General features: G+C 60.9%; 2 protein-coding genes across 7 annotated transcripts; one reads left to right on the top strand and one right to left on the bottom strand.

Moving 5' to 3' along the window:
* Positions 1 to 1689: 1689 nt before the first annotated feature.
* MRPS24 (mitochondrial ribosomal protein S24) lies at positions 1690 to 5016 on the bottom strand. Its single transcript, XM_031609674.2, has 4 exons — positions 4708 to 5016; positions 3577 to 3648; positions 3392 to 3503; positions 1690 to 1997 (listed from the first exon to the last, which is right to left on the bottom strand). Exons 1-4 carry the CDS (start codon positions 5008 to 5010, stop codon positions 1714 to 1716), a joined length of 771 nt encoding a protein of 256 aa, XP_031465534.2. The 5' UTR covers positions 5011 to 5016; the 3' UTR covers positions 1690 to 1713.
* Positions 4853 to 20393, top strand: SFTPB (surfactant protein B). Of its 6 annotated transcripts, none has more exons than XM_090125476.1 (10): positions 4853 to 4926; positions 8230 to 8359; positions 9878 to 9984; positions 11945 to 12013; positions 12101 to 12226; positions 13815 to 13907; positions 14990 to 15101; positions 16267 to 16506; positions 20093 to 20236; positions 20311 to 20393. In XM_090125476.1, the coding sequence occupies exons 1-9, from the start codon at positions 4912 to 4914 to the stop codon at positions 20215 to 20217; spliced, it is 1017 nt and encodes a 338-aa protein (XP_089981602.1). In that variant the 5' UTR covers positions 4853 to 4911; the 3' UTR covers positions 20218 to 20236; positions 20311 to 20393. The 6 variants fall into 6 exon arrangements, with proteins under 6 accessions (XP_089981602.1, XP_089981603.1, XP_089981605.1 ...); XM_090125479.1 differs by having other exon boundaries at positions 4856 to 4926; positions 15021 to 15101; positions 16267 to 16438; positions 20061 to 20236; XM_090125475.1 differs by having other exon boundaries at positions 4856 to 4926; positions 15021 to 15101.
* The last annotated feature ends 24 nt before the right edge of the window (positions 20394 to 20417 follow it).

Raw genomic sequence — 20417 nt, 5'->3', positions numbered from 1 at the left:
AGGACATATGGGAATGGTGGGGATGGGTGCCCATGGGATCAGGACCCCAAAGGACATATGGGAATGGTGGGGATGGGTGCCCATGGGATCAGGACCCAAAGGACATATGGGAATGGTGGGGATGGGTGCCCATGGGATCAGGACCCAAAGGACATATGGGAATGGTGGGGATGGGTGCCCGTGGGTTCAAGACCCCAAAGGGCAGCATGAGAACAGAGCCCTGTAGGATTGAGACCCCAAAGGACATATGGGCAAGGGGGGGATGGGTGCCCATGGGGTCAAGACCCCAAAGGACATATGGGAACAGTGGGGGTGGGTCCCTATGGGATCAGGACCCCAAAGGGCAGAATGGGAACAGAGCCCTCTAGGATTGAGACCCCAAAGGGCATATGGGCAAGGGGGGGATGGGTCCCCATGGGGTCAAGACCCCAAAGGACATATGGGAATGGTGGGGATGTGTCCCTATGGGAACAGGACCCCAACTGACTCAATGGGGGCAGGTCCATACGGGATCAAGACCCCATGGGGCATATGGGCATGGTGGGGATGGGTCCCTATGGGATCAGGACCCAAAGGACATATGGACAAGGGGGCATGGGTCCCTATGGGATCACAACCCCAAAGGACATATGGGCATGGTGGGGATGGGTGCCCATAGGATCAGGACCCCAAAGGACATATGGGCAAGGGGGGGATGGGTCCCTATGGGATCAGGACCCCAAAGGGCAGAATGGGAACAGAACCCCATAGGATCAGGACCCCAAAGGGCATATGGGAATGGTGGGGATGGGTGCCCATAGGATCAGGACCCCAAGAGACATATGGGAACGGTGGGGATGGGTGCCCGTGGGTTCAAGACCCCAAAGGGCAGCATGAGAACAGACCCCCATAGGATCAGGACCCCAAGGGGCATATGGGAACGGTAGGGATGTGTCCCTATGGGTTCAGGACCCCAAAGGGCAGAATGGGAACAGAGCCCTGTAGGATTGAGACCCCAAAGGGCATATGGGCAAGGGGGGGATGGGTCCCTATGGGGTCAAGACCCCAAGAGACATACGGGAATGGTGGGGATGGGTGCCCATGGGATCAGGACCCCAAAGGACATATGGGAATGGTGGGGATGGGTGCCCATGGGATCAGGACCCCAAAGGACATATGGGAATGGTGGGGATGGGTGCCCATGGGATCAGGACCCCACAGGACATATGGGAATGGTGGGGATGGGTGCCCATGGGATCAGGACCCCACAGGACATATGGGAATGGTGGGGATGGGTCCCTATGGGATCAGGACCCAAAGGACATATGGGCACGGTGGGGATGGGTGCCCATGGGATCAGGACCCAAAGGACATATGGGAATGGTGGGGATGGGTGCCCATGGGATCAGGACCCAAAGGACATATGGGAATGGTGGGGATGGGTGCCCGTGGGTTCAGGACCCAAAGGACATATGGGAACGGTGGGGATGGGTGCCCATGGGATCAGGACCCAAAGGACATATGGGGTCAGGTCCCCTGGGCTGAACCCCCCGTGGCACAACGGGAGCAGCGCCCATAGAGCCGCGGCGGCGCAGGGCAGGACGGCTTCACGCTCCCACCAACCCCCCAGGTTGGGTGGGCAGCACCCCGACACCCCCAACCCCCCCACCCACCCACCCACCCACCCACCCAGTCACGACACACGACGGCGGCGCTCCTCGCCCTTTTATGGCCCTACAGGAACTTGTAGGGCACGCGGCCGGGCAGCGTCTGCACCTGCAGGCGCACGGGGCACTTGTAGAGCCGGGCCAGCAGCGCCTCGCTGTAACCCAGCAGGAAGCACAGCTTGGCGGGCGGCAGCCGGCGCAGCAGCAGCAGGCAGAGCAGCAGCGCGTTGGCGCGGCGCTTCAGCACCACCTCGTCCGCCAGGCAGCCGGGAAACGTGCCGCGAAGGAACCGCCGCAAGAACGCGTCCTCCACCGAGCGCCGCGCCGCGCACGGCTCGCCTGCAAGGTTACCTGCGGGGATATGGGGTCAGAAGGGATCAGTGCCATATGGGGATGGGGTCAGAAGGGATCAGTGCCATATGGGATATGGGGTGGGAAGGGATCAGTGCCATATGGGATATGGGGTCAGAAGGGATCAGTGCCATATGGGATATGGGGTCAGAAGGGATCAGTGCCATATGGGATATGGGGTCAGAAGGGATCAGTGCCATATGGGATATGGGGTCAGAAGGGATCAGTGCCATATGGGATATGGGGTCAGAAGGGATCAGTGCCATATGGGATATGGGGTCAGAAGGGATCAGTGCCATATGGGATATGGGGTCAGAAGGGATCAGTGCCATATGGGATATGGGGTCAGAAGGGATCAGTGCCATATGGGGATGGGGTGGGAAGGGATCAGTGCCATATGGGGTATGGGGTCAGAAGGGATCAGTGCCATATGGGGATGGGGTCAGAAGGGATCAGTGCCATATGGGGATGGGGTCAGAAGGGATCAGTGCCATATGGGGATATGGGGTCAAAAGGGATCAGTGCCATATGGGGATATGGGGTCAGAAGGGATCAGTGCCATATGGGGATATGGGGTCGGGAAGGGATCAGTGCCATATGGGGATATGGGGTCAGAAGGGATCAGTGCCATATGGGATATGGGGTCAAAAGGGATCAGTGCCATATGGGGATGGGGTCAGAAGGGATCAGTGCCATATGGGATATGGGGTCAGAAGGGATCAGTGCCCTATGGGGATGGGGTCAGAAGGGATCAGTGCCCTATGGGGATATGGGGTCGGGAAGGGATCAGTGCCCTATGGGGAATATGGGGTCGGGAAGGGATCAGTGCCCTATGGGGTATGGGGTGGGAAGGGATCAGTGACCTATGGGGATATGGGGTCGGGAAGGGATCAGTGCCCTATGGGGTATGGGGTCAGGAAGGGCTCAGGTTCCATATGGGGGATATGGGGTCGGGAAGGGCTCCCCACCCAGGTTCCCTATGGGGGGATATGGGGTCAGGAAGCGCTCAGTTCCCTATGGGGGATATGGGGTCGAGAAGGGCTCCCCACCCAGCTTCCCTATGGGGGACATGGGGTTGGGAAGGGCTCAGGTTCCCTATGGGGTGGATATGGGGTCAGGAAGGGCTCAGGTTCCCTATGGGGATATGGGGTCGGGAAGGGCTCCCCACCCAGGTTCCCTGTGGGGCAGATATGGGGTCAGGAAGGGCTCCCTACCCAGGTTCCCTGTGGGGCAGAAATGGGGTCGGGAAGGGATCAGTGCCCTATGGGGATATGGGGTCGGGAAGGGCTCAGTGCCCTATGGGGGATGTGGGGTGGGAAGGGATCAGTGCCCTATGGGGGATATGGGGTCGGGAAGGGGTCGGTTCCCTATGGGGATGTGGGGTGGCGCCGTACCGGTGTGCAGGGACAGCCAGCCCTTGCGGTGGGCGATGTGATGGGGGGGATGCGCCCGCTCGTAGCTCACGGCTTTGTCCCCCTTCCCCACGCGCACCCGCGCCGCCCGCGCCTGCAGGGGGCACAGAGGGGGTCGGAGGGGGGCCGGACCCCAAAGCGGGGGGCGGCGGGGGGGCGGGGCTCACCTTCATGCAGGGCGGGGAGGGGTGGAGGCTGCGGGAGGCGGGCAGGGCTGGGGTGCGGCTGTGGGGCAGCGCCTGGGGGGGGGCAGGGATGTGACAGCAGCACCCATCGGGTCCCCAGGGGACACCGGGTTTGGTGGCACCAAAGCTGCTGGAGCCCCACAGGTGTCACCATGTCCCGCATCCCAGTGCCACCACCATCACCTGTCCCCAAAGTGTCCCCACAGCCCACATCCCCTGACCTCATACACACCGTTCCCACAGCCCACATCCCAGTGCCACCACCCAAAGTGTCCCCAAAGTGTCCCCACACCCCACATCCCAGTGCCATCATCACCAGTGTCCCCATAGCCCACGTCCCCTGACCCCACACACAGCGTCCCCACACCCCACATCCCAGTGCCACCACCATCACTGTCCCCAAAGTGTCCCCATGTCCCACATCCCAGTGCCACCACCAGCAGTGCCCCACAAATGTCCCCATACCCCACATCCTCTGACCCCACACCCCACATCCCACTGCCACCACCAGCAGTGTCCCCACTTGTCCCCACATTCCACAGCCCCCACTGTGTTCCCACATCCCAGTGCCACCACCCACAGTGTCCCCAAAGTGTCCCCGTGCCCCACATCCCCTGACCCCATACACACCGTCCCCACACCCCACATCCCAGTGCCACCACCCAAAGTGTCCCCAAAGTGTCCCCACAGCCCACAGCCCAGTGCCACCACCAGCAGTGTCCCCACACACCACTCCTGGAGCCCCACAAGTGTCCCCACACCTCACATCCCAGTGCCACCACCCACAGTGTCCCATAGTGTCCCCACACCCCACAGCCCCCAACCACGGTGTGTCCCCACACCCCACATCCCCTGACCCCATACACACCGTCCCCACACCCCACATCCCAGTGCCACCACCATCACTGTCCCCACAAGTGTCCCCACGCCCCACATCCCAGTGCCACCACCCACAGTGTCCCCAAAGTGTCCCCACGTCCCCTGACCCCATGCACTCCGTCCCCACACCCCACACCCCACTGCCACCATCCAGTGTCCCCAAAGTGTCCCCACACCCCGATGCCACCACCCTCACGGTCCCCTCACCGCCCCCCCGCCCCCCGCCGTCCCCACCCTCAGCGCCCTCAAGGCCGTGGGCGCCGCCATCTTCACTCGGGGATTGGGGGCAGGGACTTCCGGCGGAAGCGGCGAGACTTCCGGCGGAAGCGGCGGCGCCCCCTCGCGGCTGGGAGGAGCGAGCGCTCGGTGCGGCGCCGCCACGTGGGCGGTGCGCCGTAAGGGCGGCGTGCGGGGCTCCGTGCGGGGCGGCCCCATGTGATGTCCCCATATAGGGTGCGGCCCCATATAGGGTGCGGCCCCATATAGGGTGTGTCCCCATGTGGGGCGGCCCCATGTCCCCTCACCCCATGTCCCCATGTCCCAAACCCCGATGTCCCCATACCCCATGTCTCTCTGTCCCATATCCCATGTCCCTGTGACCCCATATCCCATACCCCTCTGTCCCACACCCCCGTACCCCCACACCCCACATCCCCGTACTCCTCTGTCCCATACCCCATATCCTATACACCATATCCCCATACCTCATACCCCATACCCCAGACCCCACACCCCATACCCCACAGCCCACACCCCATATCCCACACCCCGTGACCCCATACCCCATATCCCACACCCCACATCCCTCTGTCCCACACCCCATGTCCCTATGACCCCATATCCCACACCCCATATCCCAGACCCCACACCCCATGACCCCACACCCCATATCCCAGACCCCACACCCCATATCCCACACCCTGTGACCTGATGTCCCCATGACCCCACACCCCACACCCCAAACCCCATATCCCACACCCCATACCCCATATCCCAGACCCCACACCCCATACCCCACAGCCCACACCCCGTGACCCCATACCCCATATCCCACACCCCACAGCCCACACCCCATATCCCACACACCACATCCCTCTGTCCCACACCCCATGTCCCTATGACCCCATATCCCACACCCCACACCCCACAACCCCACATCCCATGACCCTACACCCCATGATCCCACACCCCATAACCCCACACCCCATATCCCAGACCCCATACCCCATATCCCCATGACCCCACACCCCATATCCCACACCCCATATCCCCATGACCCCACACCCCATGATCCTACACCCCACACCCCACACCCCACACCCTATATCCCAGACCCCACACCCCATACCCCATACCCCACAGCCCACACCCCATATCCCACACCCTGTGACCCCATACCCCATATCCCACACCCCACATCCCTCTGTCCCACACCCCACACCCCATGTCCCCATGACCCCATACCCCACACCCCACACCCCATGACCCCACACCCCACACCCCATATCCCAGACCCCATACCCCATATCCCCATATCCCACACCCCACACCTCACACCTCACACCCCATATCCCAGACCCCACATCCCTCTGTCCCACACCCCATATCCCACACCCCATGTCCCCATGTCCCCATGTCCCCATGACCCCACCCCCCATGGCGCTGAGCCCCACACCCCATATCCCACACCCCAAATCCCACACCCCATGTCCCCATGACCCCACACCCCATATCCCACACCCCATATCCCAGACCCCATATCCCATACCCCACACCCCATATCCCCATGACCCCACACCCCACACCCCATATCCCACACCCCATATCCCATATCCCATACCCCATGTCCCCACGACCCCACACCCCACACCCCACACCTCATACCCCACACCCCATGACCCCACATCCCATGACCCTACACCCCGTGACCCCATACCCCATACCCCATACCCCATACCCCATATCCCATATCCCACACCCCATGTCCCCATGACCCCACACCCCATACCCCACACCCCATACCCCACACCCCATATCCCAGACCCCATACCCCATACCCTATATCCCATACCCCATATCCCAGACCCCATACCCCATATCCCCATGTCCCCATGACCTCATGACCCCACACCCCACACCCCATATCCCATGACCCCACACCCCATGACCCCACACCCCACACCCCATGTCCCCATGACCCCATGACCCCATACCCCACACCCCATATCCCACACCCCATGTCCCCATGACCCCACACCCCATATCCCACACCCCATACCCCATACCCCATACCCCATACCCCATATCCCACACCCCATATCCCATACCCCACACCCCATATCCCCATGTCCCCATGTCCCCACACCCCACACCCCACACCCCACACCCCATATCCCACACCCCACACCCCATGTCCCCATATCCCATGACCCCACACCCCGCCCTGCTGCAGGGCCCTCAGCCCCACAAGAGCCCTTCAGTGAAGGACCGCAGCCGGAGCCTCAAAGCGCTGCCGGGAAACGGGGGGGGGAGGGGGGGGGGTGTGGGGTGGGGTGGGGGTATGGGATATGGGTATGGGGTGTGGGTATGGGGTGTGGGATATGGGGTGGGGGTGGGGTGGGGGTATGGGGTGTGGGGTGTGGGTGTGGGGTGGGGGTGTGGGATATGGGGTGGGGGTGGGGTGGGGGTATGGGGTGTGGGGTGTGGATGTGGGGTGTGAGATATGGGGTGTGGGATGTGGGGTGGGGGTATAGGATATGGGTATGGGGTGTGGGATACGGGGTATGGGGTGTGGGTATAGGGTATGGAGTGTGGGGTTTGGATATGGGGTGTGGGATATGGGGTGTGGGGTGTAGAATATGGGGTATGGGGTGTGGGTATGGGGTGTGGGATATGGGGTGGGGGTGGGGTGGGGGTATAGGATATGGGGTATGGGATGTGGGGTGTGGGATATGGGGTGGGAGTATAGGATATGGGAGGATATGGGGTATGGGGTGTGAGATGTGGGGTGTGGGGTATAGGATATGGGGTATGAGGTGTGGGATATGGGGTATGGGGTGTGGGGTATGGAGTGGGGGTATAGGATATGGGGTGGGGGTAGAGGATATGGGGTATGGGGTGTGGGGTCATGGGGAAATGGGGTGTGGGATATGGGGTATAGGATATGGGGCATGGGGTGTGGGATATGGGGTGTGGGATATGGGGGGACCAAAGGGTGTAGGGTGTGGGATGTGGGATATAGGATATGGGGTGTGGGGTGAGGGATATGGGACAGAGGGATATGGGGTATGGGGTGTGAGGTGTGGGGTATGGGGGGACAAAGGGGATATAGGATATGGGGTGTGGGATATGGGGTATGGGGTATGGGGATATGGGATATGGGATATGGGGTTTGGGGTATGGGGGAGGGGGACATGGGGACATGGAGGAACATGGGGATGTGGGATATGGGGAAATGGGGATATGGGATATGGGGTATGGGGACATGGGGGGACGTGGGGGGCCTGGGGACATGGGATACTGGGATATGGGATATGGGACGCGGGGATATGGGGTGTGGGAATAAGGGATGTGGGGGACAGGGGGCTTGGGGACATGGGGACATGAAAGCTTGGGGACATGGGGGTATGGGGACGTGGGGGGCAACGTAGGGGCGTGGGGAAAGGGGGTGTGGGGTTGTGGGGTTATGGGATGATGGGACACGGGGCTGTGGGGTGATGGAGACACGGACCCGATTGGGGCCACGTGTCCCCACAGTGCTGGCACGGCCCCAAACCCCCCCCACCCCACTGGGGCTATAAGAGCTCCCAGCTGCGGCCCTACACAGCCGCCATGGCCCCGACCCCACTGCGGGCGCTGCTCCTCGTGCTGCTCTGCGCCACCGCAGGTAGGGGACCCCAAAGCGGGCGCCTCCCCCCCCACCCCAAATCTGGGTCCCCCCAAAAACTGGGTCCCCCCACCCCATGCTTGGGCGCACCCCAAAACCCGGCTCTCCTCCAAACCTGCACATCCCCTACACCTGCGTGCACCCCACAACCTGGGTCCCCCCCCCATCTCTCAGCAGCTCCACCCCAAATCTGGGTCCCCTCCAGATCTGGGCACCCCGACCCCATATCTGTGTGCACCCCAAAACCTGGGTCCCCTCCCCCCCCATCTCTCAGCATCTCCACCCCAAATCTGGGTCCCCCCCCAACTCTGAGTACCTCCCCCCAAATCTGGGTACCCCCACCCCATTTTTGGGCACACCCCAAAACCTGAGTCCCCCCCTCAACTTTGAGTACCCCCACCCCAAATCTGGGTCCCCTCCAGACCTGGGCACCCCGACCCCATATTTGGGCGCACCCCAAAACCTGTCGTCCCCCCCCCCATCCCAAAATCTGGATACCTTCACCCCATATTTGGGCGCACCCCAAAACCTGGGTCTCCCCCCCAACTCTGAGTGCCTCTACCCCAAATATGGTCCCCCCCAAATCTGGATACCCCCACCCTACACCTGGGCGCACCCCAAAACCTGGGTCCTCCCCCCCAAATCTGGGTACCCCCACCCCATTTTTGGGCACACCCCAAAACCTGAGTCCCCCCCTCAACTTTGAGTACCCCCACCCCAAATCTGGGTACCCCCACCCCATATTTGGGCGCACCCCAAAACATGGATCCCCTCCAAATCTGGGTGTCCCCCCCCAATCTGAATATCCCCACCCTATATCCGTGTGCACCCCAAAACCTGTGTGTCCCCCCCCCAAATCTGGATACCCCCACCCCATATCCCTGTGCTCCCCAAAACCTGGTTTCCCCCACCCCAAAATCTGGGCACCCCCACCCCATATCTGGGCGCACCCCAAAACCCGGGCCCCCCCCCAACTCTGAATATCCCCCCCACATCTGAGTACCCCAACCCCATATCTGGGTGCACCCCAAAACCCGGGTCCCCCCCATCTCTGAGTGCCCCCACTTCAATTTTAGGTCCCCCCCAAATCTGGACACCCCCCACCCTATATCTGGGCGCACCCCAAATCCTGGGTCCTCCCCCCAAGTCTGAGTGCCCCCACCTCAAACCTGGATCCCCCCCAAATCTGGGTACCCCCACCCTATATCTGGGTCCCCCCCATCTCTGAGTGCCCCCCCTTCAATTTTGTGTCCCCCTCCCAAATCTGGACACCCCCCACCCTACACCTGGGCGCACCCCAAATCCTGGGTCCTCCCCCCCCACCCCCCCCAACTCTGAGTCCCCCCCCTGCTCACTGTCTACATCCCCCCAAACCCAGACCCCCCCCCCACCTTGGGGACACCCGGTGGTTCCCAATAATGGGATGGTGGGGGGGTTATGGGGTGGACACTCACGCCGGAGCCCCCCACCCACAAATTGGGTTCCGGGGGGCTGTGGGGTGACGGGGCCCCGCTGTAGGGCTGGGGGGGCCGCGCTGCGAGGTGCCCCCCGCTGCCTGGGACGCAGCGCCGCGCTGTGGGGCCGCTGGGGGCTGCGCCCAACGAGGACGACCCCAAAGCACGCAGGTGGGTGCCCCTACGTGCCCCCATGCAGCCCCACAGCCCCGTGACCCCACACAGCATCCCAAACGTCCCCACAGTTCCGTGTCCCCACGTCCCCAATGTCTCCCATATCTCTGTGACCCCATATCCCCGTGTCCCCATGTCCCAATATCCCCATATCCCCATGTCCCCAGATCTCCGTGACCCCATATCCCCAATGTCCCCATGTCCCTGTGTCCCTGTGTCCCTGTGTCCCCATATCCCCGTGTCCCCATGTCCCCATATCTCCGTGACCCCGTATCCCCAATGTCCCCACGTCCCCATATCCCCATGTCCCCATGTTTTGGTGTCCCCATATCCCCATGTCCCCATATCCCCATGTCCCCATATCCCCATGTCCCTATGTCCCCATACCCCCATGTCCCCATGTCCCCATACCCCCATGTCCCCATGTCCCCATGTTTTGGTGTCCCCATGTCCCCTTATCCCCATATCCCCGTGTCCCGATATCCTTATGTCCCCATGTCCCTTTATCCCCATATCCCCATGTCCCTTTATCCCCATATCCCCATGTCCCTTTATCCCCATATCCCCATGTCCCCATGTTTTGTTTTCCCCCTGTCCCCATGCCCCCATATCCCCATGCCCCCATACCCCCATGTCCCCATGTTTTGGTGTCCCCATGTCCCCTTATCCCCATATCTCCATGTCCCTGTATCCCCACGTCCCCACATCCCCGTGTCCCCATGCCATACGTCCCCATGTCCCCATGTCCCCACATCCCCGTGTCCCCTTATCCCGTATCTCCCCGTCCCCATGTCCTCATATCTCCGTGACCCCATATTCCCACATCCCCATGCCCCCTAATTCCCATGTCCCCATATCCCATGTCTTCATGTCCCCATATCTGCACACCCCTGTATCCCCATGTCCCCACGTTATGGTGTCCCCATGTCCCCACATCCCCACGTACCTATATTCCCATATCCCCGTGTCCCCATGTCCCCATGTGCCCATAACACCACACCCCATATCCCCACGTTCCCATATCCCCACGTTCCTATATCCCCATATCCCATATCCCATGTCCCCATATCCCCATGTCCCCATATCCCAGTGTCCCCATGTCCCCATGTCCCCATGTCCCCATATCCCCATATCCCAGTGTCCCCATATCCCCATGTCCCCATATCCCCATGTCCCAGTATCCCCATATTCCCTTGCCCCAATGTCCCCAGTGCCCCCATATCCCCACATCCCCATGTTTTGGTGTCCCCATGTCCCTATGTCCCCATATCCCCATGTCCCCATGTCCCCATATCCCCATGTCCCCATATCCCCATGTCCCCATATCCCCATATCTCCATGTCCCCATATCCCCATGTCCCCATATCCCCATATTCCCTTGCCCCAGTGTCCCCAGTGCCCCCATATCCCCACATCCCCATGTTTTGGTGCCCCCATACCCCCATATCCCAGTATCCCCATATCCCCATGTCCCAATGTCCTCATATCTCCTTGTCCCAATGTCCCCATACCCCCATATCCCAGTATCCCCATGTCCCTATGTCCCAGTATCCCCATATCCCTATGTCCCAATGTCCCCGTACCCCCCTGTCCCCATATCCCCATGTCCCAATGTCCCCATATCCCCATATCTCCTTGTCCCAATGTCCCCATACCCCCTTATCCCAGTATCCCCATACCCCCATGTCCCCATGTCCCCATATCCCCATGTCCCCATGTCCCCATGTCCCCATGTCCCCATATCCCCATATCCCAGTATCCCCATATCCCCATATCCCAGTGTCCCCATATCCCAGTGTCCCCATGTCCCCATGTCCCCATATCCCCATACCCCCATATCCCAGTATCCCCACATCTCCTTGCCCCAATGTCCCCACGCCCCCATAACCCCACAGCCCCCCGTCCCCATGTCCCGCTGTCCCCACGGCGTCCCCATAACTGCACTCCCCCCTTGCAGGACCTTTGCTCCGACTGCCAGGACCTGGCGGCGCTTCTCCTCCGCGTGGCCAACGCATCGGCAGCCGAGGTGCTGTGGGGGGGGGTGGGGGGGTGGGGGACACACGGCGTGACCCCGAGGGGCGACCCCATGGGTGACACCAGTCCTGGGGGGCAGGCGGCCCTACAGGGGTTCCTGCAGAGGGAGTGCGAGGCGCTGCCGGTGCCCGGCTTGGTGGCACCGTGCCGCAGCCTGGTGAGCCGCTACGGCGAGGTGATGGGGGCACGGCTCAGCGGGCAGCTGGTGAGCGGGGCGGCGGGGACATCGGGGACATCGGGGACAACGGGGACATTGGGGACATCGGGGACATCGGGGACATCGGGGACATCGGGGACATTGGGGACATTGGGGACATTGGGGACATTGGGGACATCGGGGACATCGGGGTGTTGGGGACGGCTGGGGGAGATTGGGGACACGGTGCCGTATGGGGACACCTCGGGGTGCTGGGGAAATGGGGACGTGGTGCCATAGGGGGACGTGGTGCCATATGGGGACAGCTGGAGAATGGGGACATTGGGGTGGTGGGGACAGCTGGGGAGATGGGGACAATGTGCCACTTGGGGACATCTTGGGGTGCTGGGGAAATGGGGACATGGAGCTGTATGGGGCCAAGGTGCCATATGGGGACATTTTGGGGTGCTGGGGGAAATGGGGACATGGTGCTGTATGGGGACATGGAGCTGTATGGGGACACCTGGAAAACGGGGACATCGGGGTGGTGGGGACAGCTGGGGAGATGGGGACAATGTGCCACTTGGGGACATCTTGGGGTGCTGGGGGAAATGGGGGCATGGTGCTGTATGGGGACATGGTGCCACATGGGGACATCTGGAGAATGGGGACATCGGGGTGGTGGGGACAGCTGGGGAGATGGGGACAATGTGCCACTTGGGGACACGTTGGGGTGCTGGGGAAATGGGGACATGGTGCTGTATGGGGACATGGTGCCACATGGGGACAGCTGGAGAACAGGGACATCGGGGTGGTGGGGACGGCTGGGGGACATGGGGACGTGGTGCCACTTGGGGACATTTTGGGGTGCTGGTGGAAATGGGGACACGGTGCTGTATGGGGACATCTGGAGAATGGGGACATCGGGGTGCTGGGGACAGCTGGGGGAGATGGGGACAATGTGCCACTTGGGGACATTTTGGGGTGCTGGGGGAAATGGGGACACGGTGCTGTATGGGGACACCTGGAGAATGGGGACATCGGGGCGGTGGGGACAGCTGGGGGACATGGGGACGTGGTGCTGTATGGGGACATTTTGGGGTGCTGGGGAAATGGGGACATGGTGCCATATGGGGACGTGGTGCCGTATGGGGACATTTTGGGGTGCTGGGGAAATGGGGACGTGGTGCCATATGGGGACACCCGGAGAATGGGGACATCGGGGCGGTGGGGTCAGCTGGGGGAAATGGGGACAATGTGCCACTTGGGGACATTTTGGGGTGCTGGGGGAAATGGGGACATGGTGCCATATGGGGGCATGGAGCTGTATGGGGCCAAGGTGCCATATGGGAACATTTTCGGGTGCTGAGGAAATGGGGACATGGTGCCATATGGGGACACCTGGAGAACGTGGACATCGGGGTGGTGGGGACAGCTGGGGGAAATGGGGACATGGTGCCATATGGGGACATGGTGCCACTTGGGGACATTTTGGGGTGCTGGGGGAAATGGGGACGTGGTGCCATATGGGGACATGGAGCTGTATGGGGACACCTGGGGTAGATGGGGACACGGTGCCATATGGGGACACCTGGGTGCCCCACGCTGGGCTGCAGGCACTGTGTGTCCCCCCCCCCTTTCTTGGTGTCCCCCCCAGAAGCCCTCTGCCATCTGTGCCCACCTGGAGCTGTGCCCAGGGCAGCCCAGGGGGGTCCCGGCTGCGTCCCCCCACATCGGTGCCCTCCTGAAGGTGTGTATGGGATTCTGCGGGGGCACATCCATGGGTTTCCATACGGGTGCCTGTGGGTATGTAGGGTTTTCTATATGGGTGTATGGAGGCATCGATGTGGGGTTCCCCAATGGGGACCCCGATGGGTATCCAAATGGGTGTCAAAATGGGAACCCCAATGGCCAAATATGGCAGCCTCTCCATGGCTGTCCCACTGGGAACCCCAATGGGAATCCCAATAGGAACCTCAGAGAACATCCCAATGGTGTCCTAATAGGAACATCCATGGGAACCCCAATGAGCATCCCAATGGCTGTCCTAATGGGAACCTCAACGAGAAACTCCATGGGAACCCCAATGGGAACCCTAATAAGTGTCACAATGGTGTCCTAATGGGAACATCCATGGGAACCCCAATGGGAACCCCAATAGGAATCTCAGAGAGCATCCCAATGGTGTCCTAATGGGAACTTCAACGAGCAACTTCATGGGAACCCCAGTGGGAACCCTAATAAGTTTCCCAATGGGTGTCCTAATGGGAACCTCCATGGGAACCTCCATGGGAACCCCAATGAACATTCCAATGGTGCCCTAATGGGAACCTCAACGAGAAACTCCATGGGAACCCCAAAGGGAACCCCAATGGGTGTCCTAATGGGATCCCCAGTGGTGACCCTGCTGGGCATCCCAGTGCCCATCCCAATGGGAGCCCCAGTTGGAGCCCTGATGGGAGCCCCAGTGAGTCTCCTAATGAGTGCCCTAATAGGTGTCCCAGTGGGATCCCCCATGGGAACCCTGATGGGAACCTCCATCGAACCTCCATGGGAACGCTGATGGGAATCCCACAGTTTCCCACGGGTGCCCTAATGGGAACCCCAATGGAAAACTCCATAGGAACTCCAGTGGGAACCCCAGTGAGCGGGGTTCCAATGGAATCCCTGATGGAACCCCAATGAATATCCTAATGAGCTCCAATGGGATCCTGATGGGAACCTCAACAGGAACCTCCATCAATGGGAACGCGGATAGGAACCCCACAGTTTCCCAATAGGTGTCCCAATGGGAACCCCAAACCCCACATACAGGCCACCATTGCACCGCAGGGCCAACCCTGCTGTCCCCATTGTCCCCAAGGACGCGGCGCTGCCGGTGCCGCTGCCGCTGTGCTGGCTGTGCCGGACCTTCCTGGCCCGTGCCGAGGCTGCCGTCCCCAAGGTATGGGGTGCTGGTGGTGGTGCTGGTGGTTCTGGTGCTGGTGGTGGTGCAGTTGTGGTGATACTGGTGGTGCTGCTGGTGCCGGTGGTGCTGGTGCTGGTGGTGCTGGTACAGGTGGTCCTGGTGCTGGTACAGGGGCTGGTGGTCCTGGTGCTGGTGCTGGTGGTGGTGCTGGTGGTGGTGCAGTTGTGGTGGTACTGGTGGTGCTGCTGGTGATGTTGCTGGTGCTGCTGGTGCCGGTGGTGCTGGTACAGGTGGTCCTGGTGATGGTTCTGGTGGTGGTGCTGGTGCGGTTGTGGTGGTGCTGGTGCTCCTGGTGCTGGTGCCACTGGTGCTGGTAGTTCTGGTGGTGCTGGCGCTGGTGCTGATTCTGGTCCTGGTGGTGCAGGTGCTGGTGCTGGTGCAGGTGCTGGTGGTGGTTCTGGTGGTGGTTCTGGCGGTGCTGGTGCTGCTTCTGGTGGTTCTGGTGGTGGTGGTTGTGGGATTCTGGCGGTGCTGGTGGTGGTTCTGGTGGTACTGGTGGTGATTGTGGCGGTGCTGGTGCTGCTTCTGGTGGTGGTGGTTCTGGTGGTGGTGGTTGTGGTGGTGCTGGAGGTGCTGGTGGTGGTTCTGGTGGTGGTTGTGGTGGTTGTGGCGGTGCTGGTGGTGATTCTGGCAGTGCTGGTGGTGGTTGTGGTGATTCTGGTGGTTGTGGCGGTTCTGGTGCTGGTTGTGGTGATTCTGGTGGTTCTGGTGGTGGTGGTGATGGTTCTGGTGGTGGTTCTGATGGTAGTTGTGGTGGTGCTGGTGGTGGTGGTGGTGATGGTGCTGGTTGTGGTGATTCTGGTGATTCTGGCGGTGGTTCTGGTGGTGGTGGTGATGGTTCTGGTGGTTGTGGTGGTGCTGGTGCTGGGTTGTGGTGATTCTGGTGGTTCTGGTGGTGGTGGTGGTGATGGTGCTGGTGGTTGTGGTGGTGCTGGTGCTGGTTGTGGTGATTCTGGTGGTGGTGGTGATGGTTCTGGTGGTCCTGGCGGTGCTGGTGGTGGTTCTGATGGTAGTTGTGGCGGTGCTGGTGGTGGTGGTGATGGTTGTGGTGGTTGTGGCGGTGCTGGTGGTGGTGATTCTGGTGGTTGTGGCGGTGCTGGCGCTGGCACGGCGGCGCGGCTGAGCTGCGCGATGCCCACAGGAGGCGGTGGCGAAGGCGGTGTCCCAGCTGTGCCGGGCGCTGCCGCTGGTGGCCGCGGGCGCGTGCCAGTGCCTGGCGGAGCGATACGCACAGCTGCTGCTGGAGATGCTGCTGGGCCGCCTGGCACCGCGCCTGCTGTGCCGCCTGCTGCTGTCCTGCGGCCCCGACGACGGCGCTGCCGCCCTGCTGGCACCCATGGGGGAACCGGCGAGCGTCCCGCCGAGTGCCGATGGGCACCGGGTGAGAGCAAGGGGGGGGGAGGGGGCACAAAGGGACACTGGGGACCCTAAAGGTGTCACAGCCCCAGAGGGACGTGTTGGGGATCCAAAGGGACACACAGGGGACTTGAAGGGACACAGGGGACCCTAAAGGTGTCACAGCTCCAAGGGACATCTTGGGGACCCAAAGGGACACATGGGACATGTTGGGGATGCTAAAGGTGTCACAGCCCCAGAGGGACACATTGGGGATCCAAAGGGACACACAGGGGACTTGAAGGGACACTGGGGACCCAAAGGGACATGTTGGGGATGCTAAAGGTGTCACAGCCCCATAGGGATGTGTTGGGGACACGTGGGACATGTTGGGGACCCTAAAGGTGTCACAGCCCAAGAGGGACACATTGGGGATCCAAAGGGACACACGGGGGACTTGAAGGGACACCGGGGACCCAAAGGGACATGTTGGGGACCCTAAAGGTGTCACAGCCCCAGAGGGACGTGTTGGGGATCCAAAGGGACATACAGGGGACTTGAAGGGACACTGGGGACACAAAGGGACATGTTGGGGATGCTAAAGGTGTCACAGCCCCATAGGGATGTGTTGGGGACCCAAAGAGAAACGTTGGGGATCCTAAAGGTGTCACAGCCCCAGAGGGACGTGTTGGGGATCCAAAAGGACACACAGGGGACTTGAAGGGACACTGGCGACCCAAAGGGACATGTTGGGGACCCTAAAGGTGTCACAGCCCCATAGGGATGTGTTGGGGACACGTGGGACATGTTGGGGACCCTAAAGGTGTCACAGCCCAAGAGGGACACGTTGGGGATCCAAAGGGACACACAGGGGACTTGAAGGGACACTGGGGACCCAAAGGGACATGTTGGGGACCCTAAAGGTGTCACAGCCCCATAGGGATGTGTTGGGGACCCAAAGAGACACGTTGGGGATCCTAAAGGTGTCACAGCCCCAGAGGGACGTGTTGGGGATCCAAAGGGACACACAGGGGACTTGAAGGGACACAGGGGACTCTAAAGGTGTCACAGCTCCAAGGGACATCTTGGGGACCCAAAGGGACACATGGGACATGTTGGGGATGCTAAAGGTGTCACAGCCCAAGAGGGACACGTTGGGGATCCAAAGGGACACACAGGGGACTTGAAGGGACACTGGGGACCCAAAGGGACATGTTGGGGACCCTAAAGGTGTCACAGCCCCATAGGGATGTGTTGGGGACCCAAAGAGACACACTGGGGATCCTAAAGGTGTCACAGCCCCAGAGGGACATGTTGGGGATCCAAAAGGACACACAGGGGACTTGAAGGGACACTGGGGACCCACAGGGACATGTTGGGGACCCTAAAGGTGTCACAGCCCCCAGGGATATGATCCAAGGTGTCACAGCCCCATAGGGACATGTTGGGGACCCAAAGAGACACATTGGGGATCCTAAAGGTGTCACAGCCCCCAGGGATATGATCCAAGGTGTCACAGCCCATAGGGACACACTGGGAGCCCTAAAGGTGTCGTGGACCCATGGGACACATTGGGGACCCTAAGCAACATGTTGGGGACCCTAAAGGTGTCACAGCCCCAGTGGGACATCATGGGGACCCAAAGGGACACAGTGGGGACCCTAAAGGTGTCACAGCCCCAGAGGGACACACTGGGGACCCAAAGGGACATGTTGGGGACCCTAAAGGTGTCACAGCCCCAAAGGGACATGTTGGGGACCAAAGGGACACTGGGGACCCTAAGGGTATCACAGACCCAAAGGATGTGCTGGGGACTCCAAAGGGACACACAGGGGACTTGAAGGGACACAGGGACCCTAAAGGTGGAGGTGTCACAGCTCCAAGGGACATCTTGGGGACCCAAAGGGACACATGGGACATGTTGGGGAGGCTAAAGGTGTCACAGCCCCAGAGGGACACATTGGGGACCCAAAGGGACACACAGGGGACTTGAAGGGACACTGGGGACCCAAAGGGACATGTTGGGGATCCTAAAGGTGTCACAGCCCCCAGGGACGTCTTGGGGACCCTAAAGGTGCTGTGGACACATGGGACATGTTGGGGACCCTAAAGGTGTCACAGCCCATAGGGACACACTGGGAGCCCTAAAGGTGTCACAGCCACAGTGGGACACATTGGAGACCCTAAAGGACACATTGGGAACCTAAAGGTGTCACAGCTCCAGAGGGACTCACTGGAGACCCAAAGGGACATGTTGGGGACCCTAAAGGTGTCACAGCCCCAGAGGGACATGTTGGGGACCAAAGGGACACTGGGGACTCTAAGGGTGTTACAGACCCAAAGGATGTGCTGGGGACTCCAAAGGGACACACAGGGGGCTTGAAGGGACACAAGGGACCCTAAAGGTGTCACAGCCCATAGGGACGCGCTCCAGGGTGTCACAGCCCCATAGGGACACGCTGGGGACCCTAAGCAACATGTTGGGGACCCTAAAGATGTCACAGCCCCCAGGGATATGATCCAAGGTGTCACCCCCCAAAGGGACACACTGCGAACCCTAAAGGTATTGTGGACCCATGGGACACGGGAACCCAAAGCAACATGTTGGGAACCCTAAAGGTGTCACGTCTTGGGGACCCAAAGGGACACACTGGAGACCCTAAAGGTGTCACAGCCCCAGAGGGACATGCAGGGGACCCAAGGGGACACACTGGGAACCCTAAAGGTGTCACAGCCCCAAGGGATGTGCTGGGGATTCAAAAGGACACATAGGGGACTTGAAGGGACACAGGGGACCCAAAGGAACATGTTGGGGACCCTAAAGATGTCACAGCCCCATAGGGACATACAGGGGATCCGAAGAGACACACTGGGGACCCTAATGGTGTTGTGGACCATGGGACACATTGGGGACCCAAAGAAACATGTTGGGGACCCTAAAGGTGTCACAGCCCCAGAGGGACACGTTGGAGACCCTAAGGGTATCTCAGACCCAAAGGATGTGCTGGGGACCCAAAGGGACACACAGGGGACTTGAAGGGACACACAGGGGACCCTAAAGGTGGAGGTGTCACAGCTCCAAGGGACATCTTGGGGACCCAAAGGGACATATGGGACATGTTGGGGATCCTAAAGGTGCCATACCAACAAGGGACACATTGGGGATCCAAAGGGACACACGGAGGACTTGAAGGGACACTGGGGACCCAAAGAAACATGTTGGGGACCCTAAAGGTGTCACAGCCCCAGAGTGACACGCAGGGGACCCTAATGGTGTTGTGGACCCATGGGACACGTTGGGACCCAAAGCAACATACTGGGGACCCTAAAGGTGTCACAGCCCCAAGGGACATGCTCCATGGTGACACCAAGGGACGTGCTGGGGACCCACAGGGTGTCACAGCCCCAGGGAGCACGGAGGGGACGTGCTCTGTGGTGTCACATCCCCACTCCGAGTGACACAGCACGGTCCCCATGGGTGTGACATCCCCAGGGGACGCACTCAGAAGCACCACGTCCCCAAGGTGTCCCACCCCAAGGGACCCCCAGGGGTGCCACACATGGGGACATCCCTCCCAGGAGCCCTGCCAGGCCCCCAAGATGTCACCACCCGTGTCCCCCTCCTCCCTCAGGACCCTGCTCTGTGGCAGGTGCTCGCCGAGCTGTCCCCAAACCTCAAGCTGTCCCCAAAGCCAGGGCTGTCCCCAAAGCCTGGACCCTGCGCCCTGGGCCCGGCCTACTGGTGCTCCAGTGCTGAGACTGCCCGGCGTTGTGAGGTGAGCATGGGGAGGGGACAAGGGACACGGGGAGGGGGGTGACACGTCACCAACCCCCTGCTGCTCACCACCAGGCTCAGCTGTACTGCCGGGACCGTGCCAGGCTGTAGGGGATGGAAGGAGCGGCTGCAGCCCCAAATAAAGCTTGGATGCCAGCAGCACGGTGTCCCTGTGCCTCTTT

Source organism: Phasianus colchicus, chromosome 27 (assembly GCF_987193195.1).
Source record: "Phasianus colchicus chromosome 27, bPhaCol1.hap1.1, whole genome shotgun sequence".
NCBI lineage: Eukaryota > Metazoa > Chordata > Aves > Galliformes > Phasianidae > Phasianus > Phasianus colchicus.
Note: the sequence above shows the minus strand (reverse complement) of the source record. Positions and strands in the feature narration are given on the sequence as shown.

Excerpts from the sequence above, each read along its gene's own strand:
- SFTPB (XM_090125474.1), top strand. Across the intron at positions 8,360-9,877 it reads GCTGCTCTGCGCCACCGCAG|GGCTGGGGGGGCCGCGCTGC; the intron begins GTAGGGGACCCC and ends GCCCCGCTGTAG. Across the intron at positions 13,908-14,989 it reads ACATCGGTGCCCTCCTGAAG|GGCCAACCCTGCTGTCCCCA; the intron begins GTGTGTATGGGA and ends ATTGCACCGCAG.
- MRPS24 (XM_031609674.2), bottom strand. The coding sequence starts at position 5,010 with ATGGGGACATGGGGTGAGGGGACATGGGGCCGCCCCACATGGGGACAC. Across the intron at positions 3,504-3,576 it reads CCTCCCCGCCCTGCATGAAG|GCGCGGGCGGCGCGGGTGCG; the intron begins GTGAGCCCCGCC and ends TGCCCCCTGCAG. Across the intron at positions 1,998-3,391 it reads CTGGCTGTCCCTGCACACCG|GTAACCTTGCAGGCGAGCCG; the intron begins GTACGGCGCCAC and ends ATATCCCCGCAG.